General features: G+C 49.0%; 1 protein-coding gene across 8 annotated transcripts in view; it reads right to left on the bottom strand.

Moving 5' to 3' along the window:
- The window catches only part of celf6 (CUGBP Elav-like family member 6), a gene marked incomplete at both ends in the record, with an annotated part of 132237 nt that overhangs the window by 28231 nt on the left and 89006 nt on the right, over positions 1 to 15000 (bottom strand). For all 8 annotated transcript variants that reach the window (XM_079737326.1, XM_079737327.1, XM_079737320.1 and 5 more), the window contains one exon: positions 11785 to 11833. In XM_079737326.1, coding sequence (XP_079593452.1) covers positions 11785 to 11833 — 49 coding nt within the window. The remainder of the gene's footprint in view (positions 1 to 11784; positions 11834 to 15000) is intronic.

The following is a 15000-nucleotide window of genomic DNA, read 5'->3' as shown; positions in this document are numbered from 1 at the left end:
TAGAGAGGAGAGAGAATAGACAAAATGCTACAGCTGATGGCATCGTTCTGCTGAGCGGTGATGAAGACGTGCAACCCGCCAAAAGCTCCCCCCCCCCCCCCCCCCCCCCCACCCCCTGCTTTTATCAGCAGCCCGCTATGCTGAGCTTGCACCGCCGCTGTTGTAGCAGTAGTAGCTGTTGTTGTTGTTGTTGTTGTTGCTGTTGTTGGTGATCCCAATACAGTTGTTGCTTTAGTTCTCTCCATATATGAGGGAGACATGAATTTATTTGGGAGGGATTTTCAACTGAGCTATTCTCGTCTACGCTGCCAGGATGATGTTTGTTACAGAGACAGTTGGGGGCTTTGTTGCGGCGTGCCAGAGGTAGGAAGAGACAGGGAGGATTTTGCCTGAGTAGATGTGTTGTTGGATCCATGGCTGCAACACATCACTGCATTGGAAACACACCATGTAAGAACAAGGATGTTTAGTAAATGAGAAAGCAACAAGTATCAGTTCTTTTTTTTAAGGATTATGCTCGAATTGCTGCAGGGTTAACTTACTATTCTGGTTATTTGGTGGAGGCAAACATATTCTGGTGACTATTGCCTGTTCATTCCTCAAAGATTCCCATTCCTCAAGCCATGATCAGGATTTAGACCTTTTCTTAAAGCCACGATTACCACTTTAAGATGTCTTTACTGACAACAAAAACAGTTGTTGATCTGTCTGAGGCATTTTATGTTATCAATAATACCATTTAGCTAAGCAAGATCTTTATTGACACTTATTATTTCTGACGTGTTCTCCTTCTGGAGAGCCTGTTTACGACAACTGTTGTAATACTAGCATCTAACCAATAGATCGGGGTCCCTCAAGGATCTATTCTGGGTCCATTATGAATCACTTTAACATTCACTGCATGTCCATTTGTAATTTAATGATTTATGCTGATGACATTATTTTGTGTGCCTACTATCCAAACCAGGCCAGGACTGCTTATGGTCTTTCTTAAATGTCTGGCCTCATACTCTATCTACTATTAAACGGATCATTAAAAGTTTTTATTGCATACGCATGGGATCGTCTCCTCTAAATTTCCTTCCTTATATTCTTACTGTTTGTTGCTAATCAAATTGAAAATCTGACAATGATCGAGGGGGTCTCATCTGGATACCAAAGTGACCTTCCGGACCAACGTCTCCACATTAAGTATACATCTAAATTCTCATGCCAAAATGAGGTCACCTCATGTCAAGTACCAAGACTCCGGAGGCAGCACAAACGTATGTACCTCATACCATTACGCTTTGACCATCAGGGCTCAGATTCCCACCAATTAATCTGCCCACTGCCCTTACATTAGACAGAACATTAATCTTCTTTACATCTCCTGCATTATGCATCCCCCATTACACACTGTTGTGGAAGGGAATGGCTACTAGCAAGAACCCACGGGCAGAACTGATGGAAAGTGGCAGGAGGAGGATGAAGACTTTATTGGAAATGACATTGTTGATCTTCGGCGCGAGTCATTTGACTGCGGCGAGGAGCCGGGGAAGAGCGGGGGGGCGCCAGCGTCACCTGGGCCTCGACAGCTGTGAGGCCTCCTGTACCTGCCAGGCCCCATTAGACACAGCTGCTCTAAAAATAAAGAACCAGGACTTCCTCCTTTTCTCTTTTTTGTCTCTTAACGGCAAGGAGATGGAATCCGGATCCATTTCTGTAAAGTTCAAACGAGACACGTGCTTGCTACCCGCTTGGCCACACAAATGAGCACCTGCATAATCAATAAGGCCACGCTGCCTGCACTCTCCTGCTGCTGCCGAGGTAATGATGTTAGCTCTCCCTGATCCACCACCCCCGTCACACCACCGCCACCGCCACCGCCACCCTCGCACCACCCGACCCCGTGTTCACGCCTCACGTAGCAAGGTTTCCCTCCAAACTGACGGGCCATCAGTAAAGCCAAGTCGTCGTGCTCATTAGCACAGGGCTGTTCTCACAGAGCCGGTCCGGGAGGTGACTCTGGGGTCTGACAATAAGAGCAGAGAGGCATGTGTGCCTGGGAGGTGTGAGGTCTGAGGTGCGGACGGACAACAAGGGCAGGGGACCCAGGAGCTGCGTACCAGGGATCATCTCTGAGGGAGCATGGTTGAAAGGGTTCAGCCGCGACCAGGTGTTGAGGCAGGAGGAATGAGGCAGACCCTTGCCCACGGCATCAAAGGGCAAGGGATTTGAGTCCAGCATTTGCTGCTGTCCAGAACACACTGTGATCTTCCTTCCGTCTCCCTGCCTCTCGCAGAGACTCTAGCAGGAGGAGTGAACATCCACCGGGCCACCCGTCGTGTCTTAATGCTCTGGGACAAAAGTCTCATCTCAGTCTTCTTGGCCCGAGGAGATTTAATGGCAGCTTCACAAGGCAAATTAACGAGCCGCGGGCAACCTAATGAAATTTCCAAATGTGCTGGCAAACGCATAAATAAATGACACCCAGGTGAAGGCTTTTAAGGAAGTGTGAGTGTGTTTGGGAGCGTTCCTCTGGGAGAGTCACAGTTAGAAAATGAATTTGACGCTGATCTCTTTTCATTGCCGGACCAGAGAGCCGCTCCCAGCTGGCTCGCCCCATGCCCACGCCGGAGACTCGATTGCTATTAATTAGTCTACTTTGCACCTGTCTCCGAGCCGTGTTTATACGACCCGGAGTCCCTCCTCCCTTCCTAGGGTTACCTGATGGCCGACACCAGAATCGTATGCATGAGAATATACTTATGGTAATACAAAAAAACAAATTGTAAAGAGAAAACAATCCTGGGTGGTGAAAGTTCTGTGTTGAAAGTGGAGAAGGGATTGAGTGGAAATCAATGGATGCTGTGATGCAGCACGGTCATATATTTGAATTAGGAGAAGTTCAGGGGAAAAGGCTATTCAGTGGAGCAGACGTAAGATAGAGGGACATGATGGAAGTCTTTGTGCTACATATTTGACCTCTCCCGGTACTTATATCTCATGGAGAAAGGCTCATCTTATCCCTTTGACAGAGCTGAGCCCTTGAGTTGAGCGGTAGCGTAATAGTATACCAAAGAGACCTTCTGTAATCGGCACTTTCAAACCCCTGTACACTTTTCTATTGCAATAGTGTACTGTTTGAGAATAACAACAGCTGTCGTTTGGTTGTTTGTATTTGCTATGTATCCTAGCATCCAAAGTTTGTGTTTGTGTGAATCTGTATGAGTGTCTGTGTGTGTGTGTGTCTGTGTGTGTGTGTGAGTGTGTGTGTCTGTGTGTGTGTGTGTGTGTGTGTGTGTGTTTGCATGTCTGTGTGTGACTGTGTGTGAGAGTTTGATTGTGTGTGTTGTCTGTGTATTTTGTGTGTGTGTGTGTGTGTGTGTGTGTGTCTGTGTGTGTGTGGGTCTGAGTGTGGGTCTATTTAATCTCTTCTATGTAAATGTATGCATGCCACCAGAGGATATTCCATGAGGCATACTTCAGCATTAACATCATCATATACACTACATATTGTACGTGAAACACCACATTCCTCCATGACGCCACCTAGGGCAAAACCATTTTCTCTGGGTTTCGTCTGCTCAATTGTGTTTACGTCTCAGCCGCCGCCTCATCTTCTGCCCCGAGATGGGAGTAATTGTGTGGAAAATGTCCCTCTGTCAGAATATAGCCATGTCCAACCCAGGGGGACATGTGGTGGACTGGCACCATTTTATGAATGCAAATTAAAAAAAAAAAGAGATCAAAAAAGTTATCAAAACACAACTGACATCTGACAATTGGATGTCTCACGAAGCCTTTTCATTCCAGGGACTGGTATATTAAAAATTAATGGATTTCTTCAAAAACGCCATATGCTGTCAAGATTGATGCTGCTCTCCGCGGGATGAAGTGTTACTTTGGTTGTAGGCTGCGCTGAGCGTATGGATCCAGTCTCTCTTTTTCTCTCTGGCCCAAGGTCTCTCTCTCTCCCCCTCTCTCGCTCTCTCAATTTTCTATTCAATTCAATTCAAAAAAGCTTTATTGCCATGGGAAACAAATGTTTACATTGCCAAAGCAGGTGAACTACTCTCTCTCTCTCTCTCTCAGTCTCTCTCTCTCTCTCTCTCTCTCTCCCTCTGTCTCTCTCTCTCAGCACTCTCTCTGCTCTCTCTTTCCTATCTCTCACTGCTTCTCTTCTCTCTCTCTCTCTCTCTCCACTTTAAGTGGTTTCTCTCTGTATCTCACTCTCTCTTCTTCTTCATCTAAACCCTTCTCGTCTCTAGAGGCTAAGAACCACGAAACGCTAAAGTTTCCGCGTCTCTTTGCCGGTAATGGGAATATTCTCTTTTAAAGGATTACTCTTAAGGTCCTGTGTCGCTTTTTTAAATATGGTTCTTCTTCCCTTTCTCCCTGCTTTTTTATGACTCTATCACTTAGAGCCTGCTGGCGGCGGTGGAAAGTAGCAGGGTGCTGGTGAGTGTTCGAGAAGCACGGACAGCTGCATCCAACGATAAAAGACCCTGCTAGGCCGCTGGGTGCATTTCAAACTTGGAGTAATGTTGCAGCCAGCACAACACAAGAGTTCTGCTGTTGATGGACTCATTAGAAAAGCCTGATGCTGGCACACTGCTGGTGCCTGGGAGGCTGTGTTTCACCACAGTGGTCCCCCACCCCCACGCAAACCACCCCCACCGACACAACTACCACCAACACAACCACCAACACAACCACCCCCACCAACACAACTACCACCAACACAACCACCACCACAACCACCACCACCAACGCAACTACTACCAACCCCACCAAATGTTCTTGCAAGCGCCAACGCACACACACTCAATCGCACGTACACACACTCAATCCCACACACACATAAACACCCACATACACACACACACACACACAAGTGCGATATTTATAAGCCACACATAATGAAAAAAGGCAGATTCACTCTTTATTCCATCTTGGCCTTTCGTTTGTTTTGACCCCGTTTCACTCTGTTTTCCCGTTATCTTGACAGCCATTCTTTCAGTTTATGATTGTTGCCTTTGTATTTTTCTGATTCTGAACCTGCACAGCAGCCAGTCTGATTTCAGTACCTCCATCTGGAACAATCTGGTTTATTTGGTTTCCTGATCTACAGATTTGATCTTGTAATTTTTCTAATGTATTTAACTTCAGCAAGGCAAAGGTTTGTCAGAAAGAAATATGGTATATGATGATGCCAATTACCACTATAGCCAATCATATCATCATAGAGACACCACACAGAGATGGTACTGCAAAATTAAATTAAAAATAAATAAAATACACAACATTCCCGGAGTAGTAAAGTAAATCATGTAAATTGGTCTACAATTTACTGTATTAAATGCAAGTTGTGTGTGTGTGTGTGTGTGTGTGTGTGTGTGTGTGTGTGTGTGTGTGTGCGTGTGTGTGTGTTTGTATTATGCTTCATCAAAATAATGTTGACTCCTCACACATTGAACTTGAATAAATGCATAGTTTGCGCTCCATCTTCTATAAACATAGTTGCAGTGATCTGATGGCTATGCCTGGATAGTGCATAATAAAGCATTCCAATCCAGAACAACTAGAAATGTGTAGAAAGTTTGTTGTGAGGAGTGAAAAATGACTGCTTTTTTTAAAAGTGTGCTTTAAGTAGGTTGCAAACTTGGATAATTGACAATCACGAAAAATGAAAACGCTCTGGTAGAAACTCAATTTAGAAACGACAAAATACAAATATTTCCATAAATTCTTTTTTCCCACATATAAACAACTAACTCCAGTTTAAACTCCAGCTTTCCACAACATTTCCCTGTTGTCAAATAACAATTGTGTTTGTTTTGTTTGGAAGCTTAGGAAAAACAGTCATTAGTCCCTTTTTACACCCTGTAAGTCACCAAATGATTTACTTTAATCAATACACGGCAAAACTTAAGCCTCCATTTTACTATCAGCCCTCAGGCACTGCATGCTCCAAAGCTTTAAAACCCATTCCCCGCCTCTGTTGTAGCACACACACAATATTTATGTTGATTGTCCTCGTCTGACAGCAGATTATTAAGAATAGCTCCACGGCAAATGAAATAAATGCAGGGGGAGGACTATTGAAATTGTCAGTGTGTCAGGTACAATGACAGAATACAGGCTTACTGTTTAGAAATGCATTACACATAGCACTTGTGCCGTCGGGCCGGGAACAAGGGGCTATGCCTTCTCCTTTCTAGTATATGTGAGCATATAGGAATCAAACGCAAACACAAGGGACACTTCTGACGAATGTGTTTGTCAATTCATGTCCAGACACGTAGCCACCCTTTTCTGCTGTTTTGACATGACAAATGTAGTCAAAGTACTAGTATTTATGTTTGTGTGTGTTAGAGTGTTTGTGTGTGTGTGTATTTTTGTGAGTGTGTAACTCTTTGTGTGTGTGTGTGTGTGTGTGTATTGTGTTTGTGGGTAAATGTATGTGTGTTTGTGAGTAAGTATATGTGTGTGTGTCTACGTGTTTGTGTGTGTGTGTGTGTCTGTGTATGTCTGTAAGTCTCTTTGTCAAGTGCACGTGTGAGTAGGTGGATGTGTGCCTGCCTGTGTGTGTTTGTGCGTGTGTGTGCCCACAGATCCAAACAACTCATGGTCCTTTCATATATGTGTGGGCTTACGCATTTCCCATCACACAGACAGCTCGGGGTCCCTCAGTATACAGCCGACTTGAACTATCTCTCTCAACTCTCGCTTCATGTCCACAGGCATGAGCGAGGCCCTTCCCTTCCTCCTCTTCTCTTTTCTCCCACTTTCATTTGCATGTAAAGTAGCGCGTGCCCCTGTGAGGGTGTGAGGTGCTCCAGACAGGCCCTCCCCTGTGGCCTGCCAGCAACCCCCCCCCCCCCCCCCTTCCACATCCCTACCTGCTGGGGAGGGGCCTGACAGCACAGCACCAACAGCTTGAGCGGCTGTCAATCTCTCACCTCCCCGACTGGGGTCAGCTCTCTGAGACGGAATCGAGGGAGGCAAGGACGCACACGGGCAAATGTCTCAATACGCCCTTCAGCGGGGAGGACCTCAACGACAGAACCCAGAGCCCTGTTCACACGAGACAGAGGACGGGTGGATCCCTCAAGACCTCTTGAATCCGATTGCGTCCAGAGTAAAGAAGCTCACGTGTTCCCATGACAGGCCTGATGACACGAAGGGGCCGCGTCCGAGAGATCCCTGCCTGATACGCACGCACACAGACAGGCTCTAGCGCTGCACCACAGCCATGGTTTGGATGATCTCCAAGAATGGGCGAGAGATGTAGCGATGGTGGCGTACCAGTTTACATTGCGTTGGATAATGTTGCCAATCACGCAAAGTAGACTTGCTAGCTATCACTGAATCATCCAAAAAGAAGGCACGGCACTGCAATGTTTTTGATAAATGGGCATGGCATTGCTCCCCTTGCTTTTTTGTTGAAACAAATCCGTGAGAGGTGCTGTCTAGACAAGTTGCTTTGTAGAAAAAAAAGCATTGTAATTTATTCATGCATTTTTAAGGCCGATCTACACGTTGCTGGTCTGAAACCTTTATAGAATCTTTCTACCGTTGCATACGGCTGGCCCCGTTTGAGTTGGCCAATTACACACTCAAGGATCCCTGCCTCTGGCCGCATGATGGGTCGGAACAGATATGAAGAAAGTGAAACGCCCCGGTCACCCTGTTCATCAGACTTCAGACATCAATCTTCAGACTGATTCATGAGAACAGAACAGAGTGGAATATTACAACCTAGATCTCAACTATTATGAGATCAACTCGACTGTTGAAACGGACAACTCGACCAATACAGTGTAGACTCTCTAGAATATTATTGGATAGCCTACTAGACATTGAGACAGAGACTTGACTATTACAACATGGACTACTAAACTCTTACAACATAGATTTATATATATATGGAACATGACCGTATTAGAACATAGACTAGACTGTTACAGCATAGAATAGACTATTGGAGCATTAGACTAGAGGTGTATAAGAACAGACTTCTACAGTCTGAAATCGACTAGACTATCACAACAGACCATTACATCATAGACTGTCTCGACTAGATCAACCGTTATACTATTACATTATAGATCTTAGACTAGACCATTGGATCATAGACTATACTATTTCAACACAGACTAGCCTATTACAACATATACTCGAGACATTGCAACATACGACAGACTATTGCACCACATACTTTGAAAACCCAAAACTCACAAAGAACGTGCCGAACGATTTCATGGATCTGACAGACACTCTGCTGCATGTCGGACAAAGGGACAAGCACCATGCGCAGTTTAAATATCTCCATCTGAAACAAAGGGCAGGGGTCCTGAAACAAGTGTGGAGAGGAGTCGATGTAGATAAAAGCACCGAGAGATTGGCACTTTGCGAGAAAGTCAATGTTGATGGAGGTGGTCGTTGTGGAGAGAGTGCCAAGACGTCTTATCAGAGTTAATATAAGGAGAGGGCGTTCCCGTCTGACCTACGCTTCGGGCTTCCCATCGCCGCCGTGCCTCCAGCAGCGGCAGGAGTGGGACCCAGGCTCCAAGATTGTGTTTAGATAATGACCATCTCCAATCATAGATAATCTGCTCCCATCTCTTCTCCACAGACACAGTGGCAGACAAGGTCAGGGGGAAAGAGGAGGAGGAGATAGGGACGAGACGGCTCTGAGATGATTTACTGCTGAGATTCACTCAGCTGCCTCAATCACCCTCCGTTAACTTTCTCATCCTGTCGTCCCCTTCCACGCTCCGCGTTTTCCCCTTCCATCTTTCACCCTCTCTCTCTCCCTCCCTCTCTCCCTCTCTCCCTCTCCAGCCATCCCTTGGTGGGCTTCACTCCAAATCCCCATCTTTCCCCATCACTCGCTTCATCTCCCCCCTTGCTCTGCCGTAAGAATGAGACAGACATGGAGAGAGACAGCTAGCGCGAGCGAGAGAGAGAGAGAGAGAGAGAGAGAGAGAGAGGGGCCATCTCCTGCCCTGTCGGAATTGAGGCGAATTGCTTGGGTTTCAAGTGAAGATATGTGATGCTCCCCGTTCAAGCACTGTCCACAGAGTGGCTGCGCAGAGCCACGCCTTTGATTGTCTCTCCATATATCTGTATTACAATTGTGGTTTGATAGAATTGCGAGGGGGGGGCGGTGGGAAGACGTCAGTGTTAAGCACATCAGATGAAGGCTGAACTTGGAGGGGGGAGAGGTCGACTGAGTCACTAGCACTAGCACAGGAATAGGTATTTTTTTTTAGAAAGGCAATGAAACTCCTCTCCCGTGCCCCCCATTCTTCTGATAATCCGTAGGTGGGGGGTGGGAGTGGGAGGAGGGGGGGGGGGGGGGGGGAGGATGGGTGAAATAAGACATGAGTCATTCTAATTGACAGCCAGAGAATTAGCTCTGTGATCCGCAATGTCAGCCGAGCGACACCCCCGTTTTGTCAAGCTCCAGGTTTACCCTCCCTCCTCCCCCCCCCCCCCCCCCCCCCGGCGTCTCTTTGTCCCCGGAGAAAGGACACCTCCCTGGGCTCCTCTGCCTCCCAGCTGACAAATAGCTCTTAATGCCTGCAGAAGCACGTAATCCAGACCCCTCCTCAACCATCCCATGGCACATAATTGCCGATGTCTCGGATGTGATAAATGCGTCTCCGTTCCAGAGGTGCAAACGTCGCTCTGTTCGGCGGAGGCTTTTATTCTGGCGGCGCGCCTACGCACACGGGAGCTCCGCTGGGACCAGCGTTCCTGACCAGCTCTCGGGCTCACCGAGAGGAAAATCTATTCCCACTCCGTGCCTCTCTCGTCGGGGGCCCCTCGCCGACCTGTCTGTCTCCCCCTAACCGCAGGCCTTCATACTAAATCTAATTTCATTGTCAGCCACGGCCGCGGTTTACTTCCCTGCCTTGCCTGCTGACTTCCTGTTGCCATTAACACTCAATATCTCCGGAGGGACTCGTCCGCTCCGCCTTATTTCATTGGGAGACATGTCCTCTGTCCTCGTCCACGGAAACATCCCCTGACTGACGGAGCGCCGAGGTGGCGCTGGCATATAGAGCCCTCTGTATTTCATCCCTTCTGTTCCAGCTACCCTTTCTGCCAAGGAAAGAGCAGTAATTGATATTGGGACCATCCATCCTGCTCCTCTAAGCCTGGAAATCCAATTTATCTCAGGGAGGATGCTGATTGGCCACGGGCCAGACGCTGTCGGTCAGCCCTGGATGGTCTTAGATGGCCGTTAATTAAACCGGAGCCATGACAAAAATAAGACTTAAACAGGTCAATGTGTGCTAGTGGAGGGGGGGGTCATCTGATTTACCCCTTTGCCCCGTAAATCAGCGCAGTGGTTCAGTCCTATCGGGCCCGAGACAACTGCCACTCAGATGTAGGATAAAGGCAAGGCCTGGAAGAGTCCTGCCATTACATGGAGCTCCATTCATGTAAATCTCTCACTGGCTTCATTTGTATTAACCCAGATAATGGTACGCTCAAATGGATTCACAATGATTTAGTCATGAGCCATGCCATCATTAGAGAGGCAGTTTGTGTGTGTGTGTGTGTGTGTGTGTGTGTGTGGGTGTGTGTGTGTGTGTGTGTGTGTGTGTGTGTGTGTGTGTGTGTGTGTGTGTGTGTGTGTGTGTGTGTGTGTGTGTGTGTGATATGTGCATTCAGGGTGGGCGGGGCTGCCAAAGAATAACAGTAAAGTATTAAATATAAACACATAGAGTGAAACTTGGAGGACTGCATCATTAGGAATAACAGGAACAACAAGAGAGCTTGACTGCTCTCTGAATGTGATGCAACTCTCCGCTTGGGCCAATGATGATACGATAACTCCCTATATAAAGAATTACTTTATTGGAGCAAATAAGGCTGAGAGCTGGTATTTCATCTGAGATATTAGATGGCAGCCCTCCAGAGATAATACTCATTCTGGATTTAGTTACTCCAGAAATATTTTAACATCACACTGGAAACAACCGAGAGAGCTGCATGGATTTTTCCTATTCTGGCTTTGTGTCAGCCTTTCTCTCACACCCTCTCCCTCTCTCCCTCCCTCTCTCCCTCTCTCTCTCCCTCTTTCTCTCTCTTTCTCTCTCTTCCACTCTGTTTCACTCTCTCTCTACCAGTCTCTCTCTCTTACTCTCTAAGACCATCTCCCTATCTCGCTCACTTTCTCTCCCTCCCTCTTTCTCTCTCTTTCTATCTCCTTCACCCTCTCTCTCCCACCCTCTCCATCTCGCTCTCTCTTTCTCTCTCTCCCTCCCTCTCTCTTTTACTCTCTCTCTCCCTCTCTGACGCCTTCAAATACCTCGATCCCATTCCATCTGCTCTCTTTATTTATTTACTTTCCACAGCTCTGGTCTCTGTCCATCTTTTTATCTGTCTCTCTCTTTGAAACTGTCTCTCTCTATGTCAAATGTCTGTCTCTCTCTCTCTGTCTCTCTCTCTCTCTCTCTCTCTCTCTCTGTCTCCCTCTTCCCCACTCTCTCCCTCTTTTGGTTCTACCTCTCTTGCTATGTCAGTCATTCTCTTTCTTCCCCTCTCGGTGTGCCTTTGAACCTCTTCAGGTGACAGTGAACCTGAACGAGGCGCCCGGCCGGCCCAGATGGGGAGTCAACAGAAGCAGGTGACCTATATTACATGCCACCCTACAAACCCCACTCTGCCTCTCCTGGGAGCACAACAATGAGAATGTTCAATGTTTGCGGGGGTGTGTGTGTGTGTGTGTGTGTGTGCATGTGTTTGTGAGAGAGGGAAAACCAAAAGCAGGTTAATTACCTCCTCGTCCCTCGCTGTCTGCGGGCTTCACCTGGATTGGCCGATTCATCTGGAGGAGAGAGGAGAAGGCTGGGTTAGCAGGGAGGAGGATTGGGAAACCCCGGGTAACTCGGAGCGGAACAACAAGGGCAACCAGCGACGGCGGCGACGTTGGGGCCCTCGCTGAATCAGCGAAGCAGTGGTCTGGTGTGTGACCGTGTGCCCGTGTGTGTTCACTCAAACAGGTGCATACTGGCAAATATGTGTAGGTCTGTCTCTGTGCCAGGGAAGTCAATGGCCTGGCTCAGAGGTAATGCCGGCCCGACCAGGGACGACTCAGCAGAGTGTAACCTGCGTGGACGCTGATGACAATGTGTTTAATTAACCCGGGGCAGTGCCTCCGAGGGGCGGGCCAGCGTCTCCCAACAGTTCAGCAGAATCAGCCGTGCTCAGTGACCGATGCTCCCTGGGTGTCAGATGGCACCTGGGCGATTAGTGCCATCCCACCAGCCTCTCCCAGCTCCCTGCCCAGTAAGGAAGAGTGGGCCCGCCCAGTTGGCCTCTACACCATACCATCCCCCACCCCCCCCCTCCTGGGTCCTGGCTCCTGGCCCCAGACTCAGCATCCAAGTTTCCCTGCATCCTGCTCATCATTGTACTGCTGTATACCTTCTCCTCCTTTGCCTCTGTTTCTAGTGTTCCTCTCTGTTATTAAACCACCTCATGCTTTCTCCTTCCATCCCCATCTTCCTATGCTCTCTCTCTCTCTCTCTCTCTCTCTCTCTCTCTCTCTCTCTCTCTCTCTCTCTCTCTCCCCCAGCTTCTCATCTCCCTCTTAATGTGGTCCGTCGCTTTGTCCCCTCCCCTTGGGTCCTGAGAGTCGTGACTGATGTACCGCTGCTCTCGCCAGGGTCAGCACCACCCCCCGCCTCTACCCGCCTCTCCCCCCTGCCACTCCCTTCTCACCCCCCCGCCACTCCCTTCTCTCCCCTCTCCCTCCCCTCTCTCCCCCCTCTCTCCCCTCTCTCTCCCCTCTCTCCCCTCTCTCTCCACCATGCCTCTCCCCTCTCTCTCTCCTCTCTCCCCTCCCTCCCCCCCTACCTCCCCTCTCTCCCCTCTCTCTCCCCTCTCTCCCCTCTCTCTCCACCCTGCCTCTCCCCTCTCTCTCTCCTCTCTCCCCCCTCTCCCCCCTCTCTCTCCACCCTGCCTCTCCCCTCTCTCTCTCCTCTCTCCCCTCCCTCCCCACCCTGCCTCTCCTCTCTCCCCTCCCTCCCCACCCTGCCTCTCCATCTCTCCCCTCTCTCCTCTCCCTCCCCACCCTGCCTCTCCCTCTCTCCCCACTCTCCTCTCTCCCCACCCTGCCTCTCCCCTCTCTCCCCTCCCTCCCCTTTCTCCCCTCATGCTAGCGCTATAGAGGGCCGCAGAAGAGAGAGGAAGCTTGCGAAAGGTTAACAGCGGAGCGATCAATCGGCAACCTCCAAAGATCAATTTCATTGTGAGGGGGGAAAACATAAAACTCAAAAAGTAAAAGAGCCTTTATATTTTCTAACGGCTGGGGTCCGTTTTCCTCCCGTTCCGACCGTGTTCTCGTCTCGTCCCGGGGGACGCTCGGTAGCAAGATATTCCGAACCAATAAATGAAATAACAGACCCTGGCTCTCAGATAAAAGGTGCCTAGCGTGATCCGAGCCTCCCAACGGGAGGTCTTCCTGAGTACGCCCTCCCCACGTGAGCTGTATCGCTCGTGTTTCCTCGGTCCACGGCCCCCCCCCCTCGTCTCCCCGCCCGGTCCGCGAGGACTGCTAAGGGGTGCGGTCAATCAGCTGCGATGTGCGGCGGGGGGCCACGGGGGAGGCTCAGAGAGGCCGCGCGGCCCGCGGGCCAGCGACACCTCGACAGAGGCTGACACGGGCGGGGCCGGACGGCCGGGGGCGGCGGGGGTGTGATGTCATCTGCCCTGGGGAGACGCCGCGGCATCTAAGCCGACTCACAGCAGGGAACCAGAGGGGGACGGGGTCTGGAGCGCACGCACGTGACTGGCCGCGCTCACACACACACATATGTACACATTAAAACACACATACACACTCACACAACGCATGCATAAACACGCACACACACACAAACACACACACATACATAGACACACACACGTACACACAAACCCAGGCACATACGTAGATGCATAAGCACACACACACACACACACACAAACATACAAACACATTCACGCGACTATTGGCCAACAGACATACACCCAGAGAAATTCAAAAATCTGAAAAATCATAAAAATTACAAAAGTGCCTGAACGAGATTATTGAAACACAAGCCATCCGTTTAGTTTGGTTTGATTAAATCCAGTTCCCCCTAAAGACGTCTGGATCTAGATAATAAAAAGAGCGCCAAATGTCTTTAACGACGTAAGACGCGCCGAAGTCCCGAGGTCAAACGGCGAGCCGTCACGATTGGTCAGCGGCGCCATTAGCAGGCGCTGTGTCACCACGGCAGCAGGAGTTATGCTCCGAGCCGCCGGTCCCTCTTCACGTTGCTAGACAACCGACCAGCGGAACCGTTAGTGGGAGCGGGCGCGGGGTCGGCCGCTCCATGTGATGTCCTACTAGAGAGGGGTTCTGCTGAGGTCAGACTCCCACTCTACAACATGTCCCAGTTTCATGCCCTCTTTAAGTGTTCAGAGTGAGAGTGTTTCATCTCCTCAGGTGTGTGTGTGTGTGTGTGTGTGTGTGTGTGTGTGTGTGTGTGTGTGTGTGTGTGTGCGTGTGTGTGTGTGTGTGTGTGTGTGTGTGTGTGTAACCTGGACCTAATAATGTTACTTTGTTTTTCTGGAGCTCATTCATAACATCCTCAACAGTAGATTTCACTTCCCTTACGCACACACACACACACAAACACACACACGCACACACACACACACACACACACAAAACAAAGCCTATTTTGCTGCACACAGGCACACAACCATGCATACAAACATACATGCATTCACGTATATGCATACATCCATAACAGCATTCATGCATGCATATGCATGCATACGTACATACAACCCATTTGTTTATTTCACATCATACTAAAGTCAAACTCACTGTGCTCTCTACCTCTTCACCGTCACTTAGTCTGAATTCATTCCTGTTTCCTCCCGTCTCTCCCTCCCAGCCGACCTGGCTGCCTCTCACACGGAGACACAAAGAGTCTCGGGGCTCAATAACAGCAGGTGGCT

Source organism: Pollachius pollachius (genome assembly GCF_949987615.1).
Source record: "Pollachius pollachius genome assembly, chromosome: 5".
Taxonomy (NCBI): Eukaryota; Metazoa; Chordata; class Actinopteri; order Gadiformes; family Gadidae; genus Pollachius; species Pollachius pollachius.
Note: the sequence above shows the minus strand (reverse complement) of the source record. Positions and strands in the feature narration are given on the sequence as shown.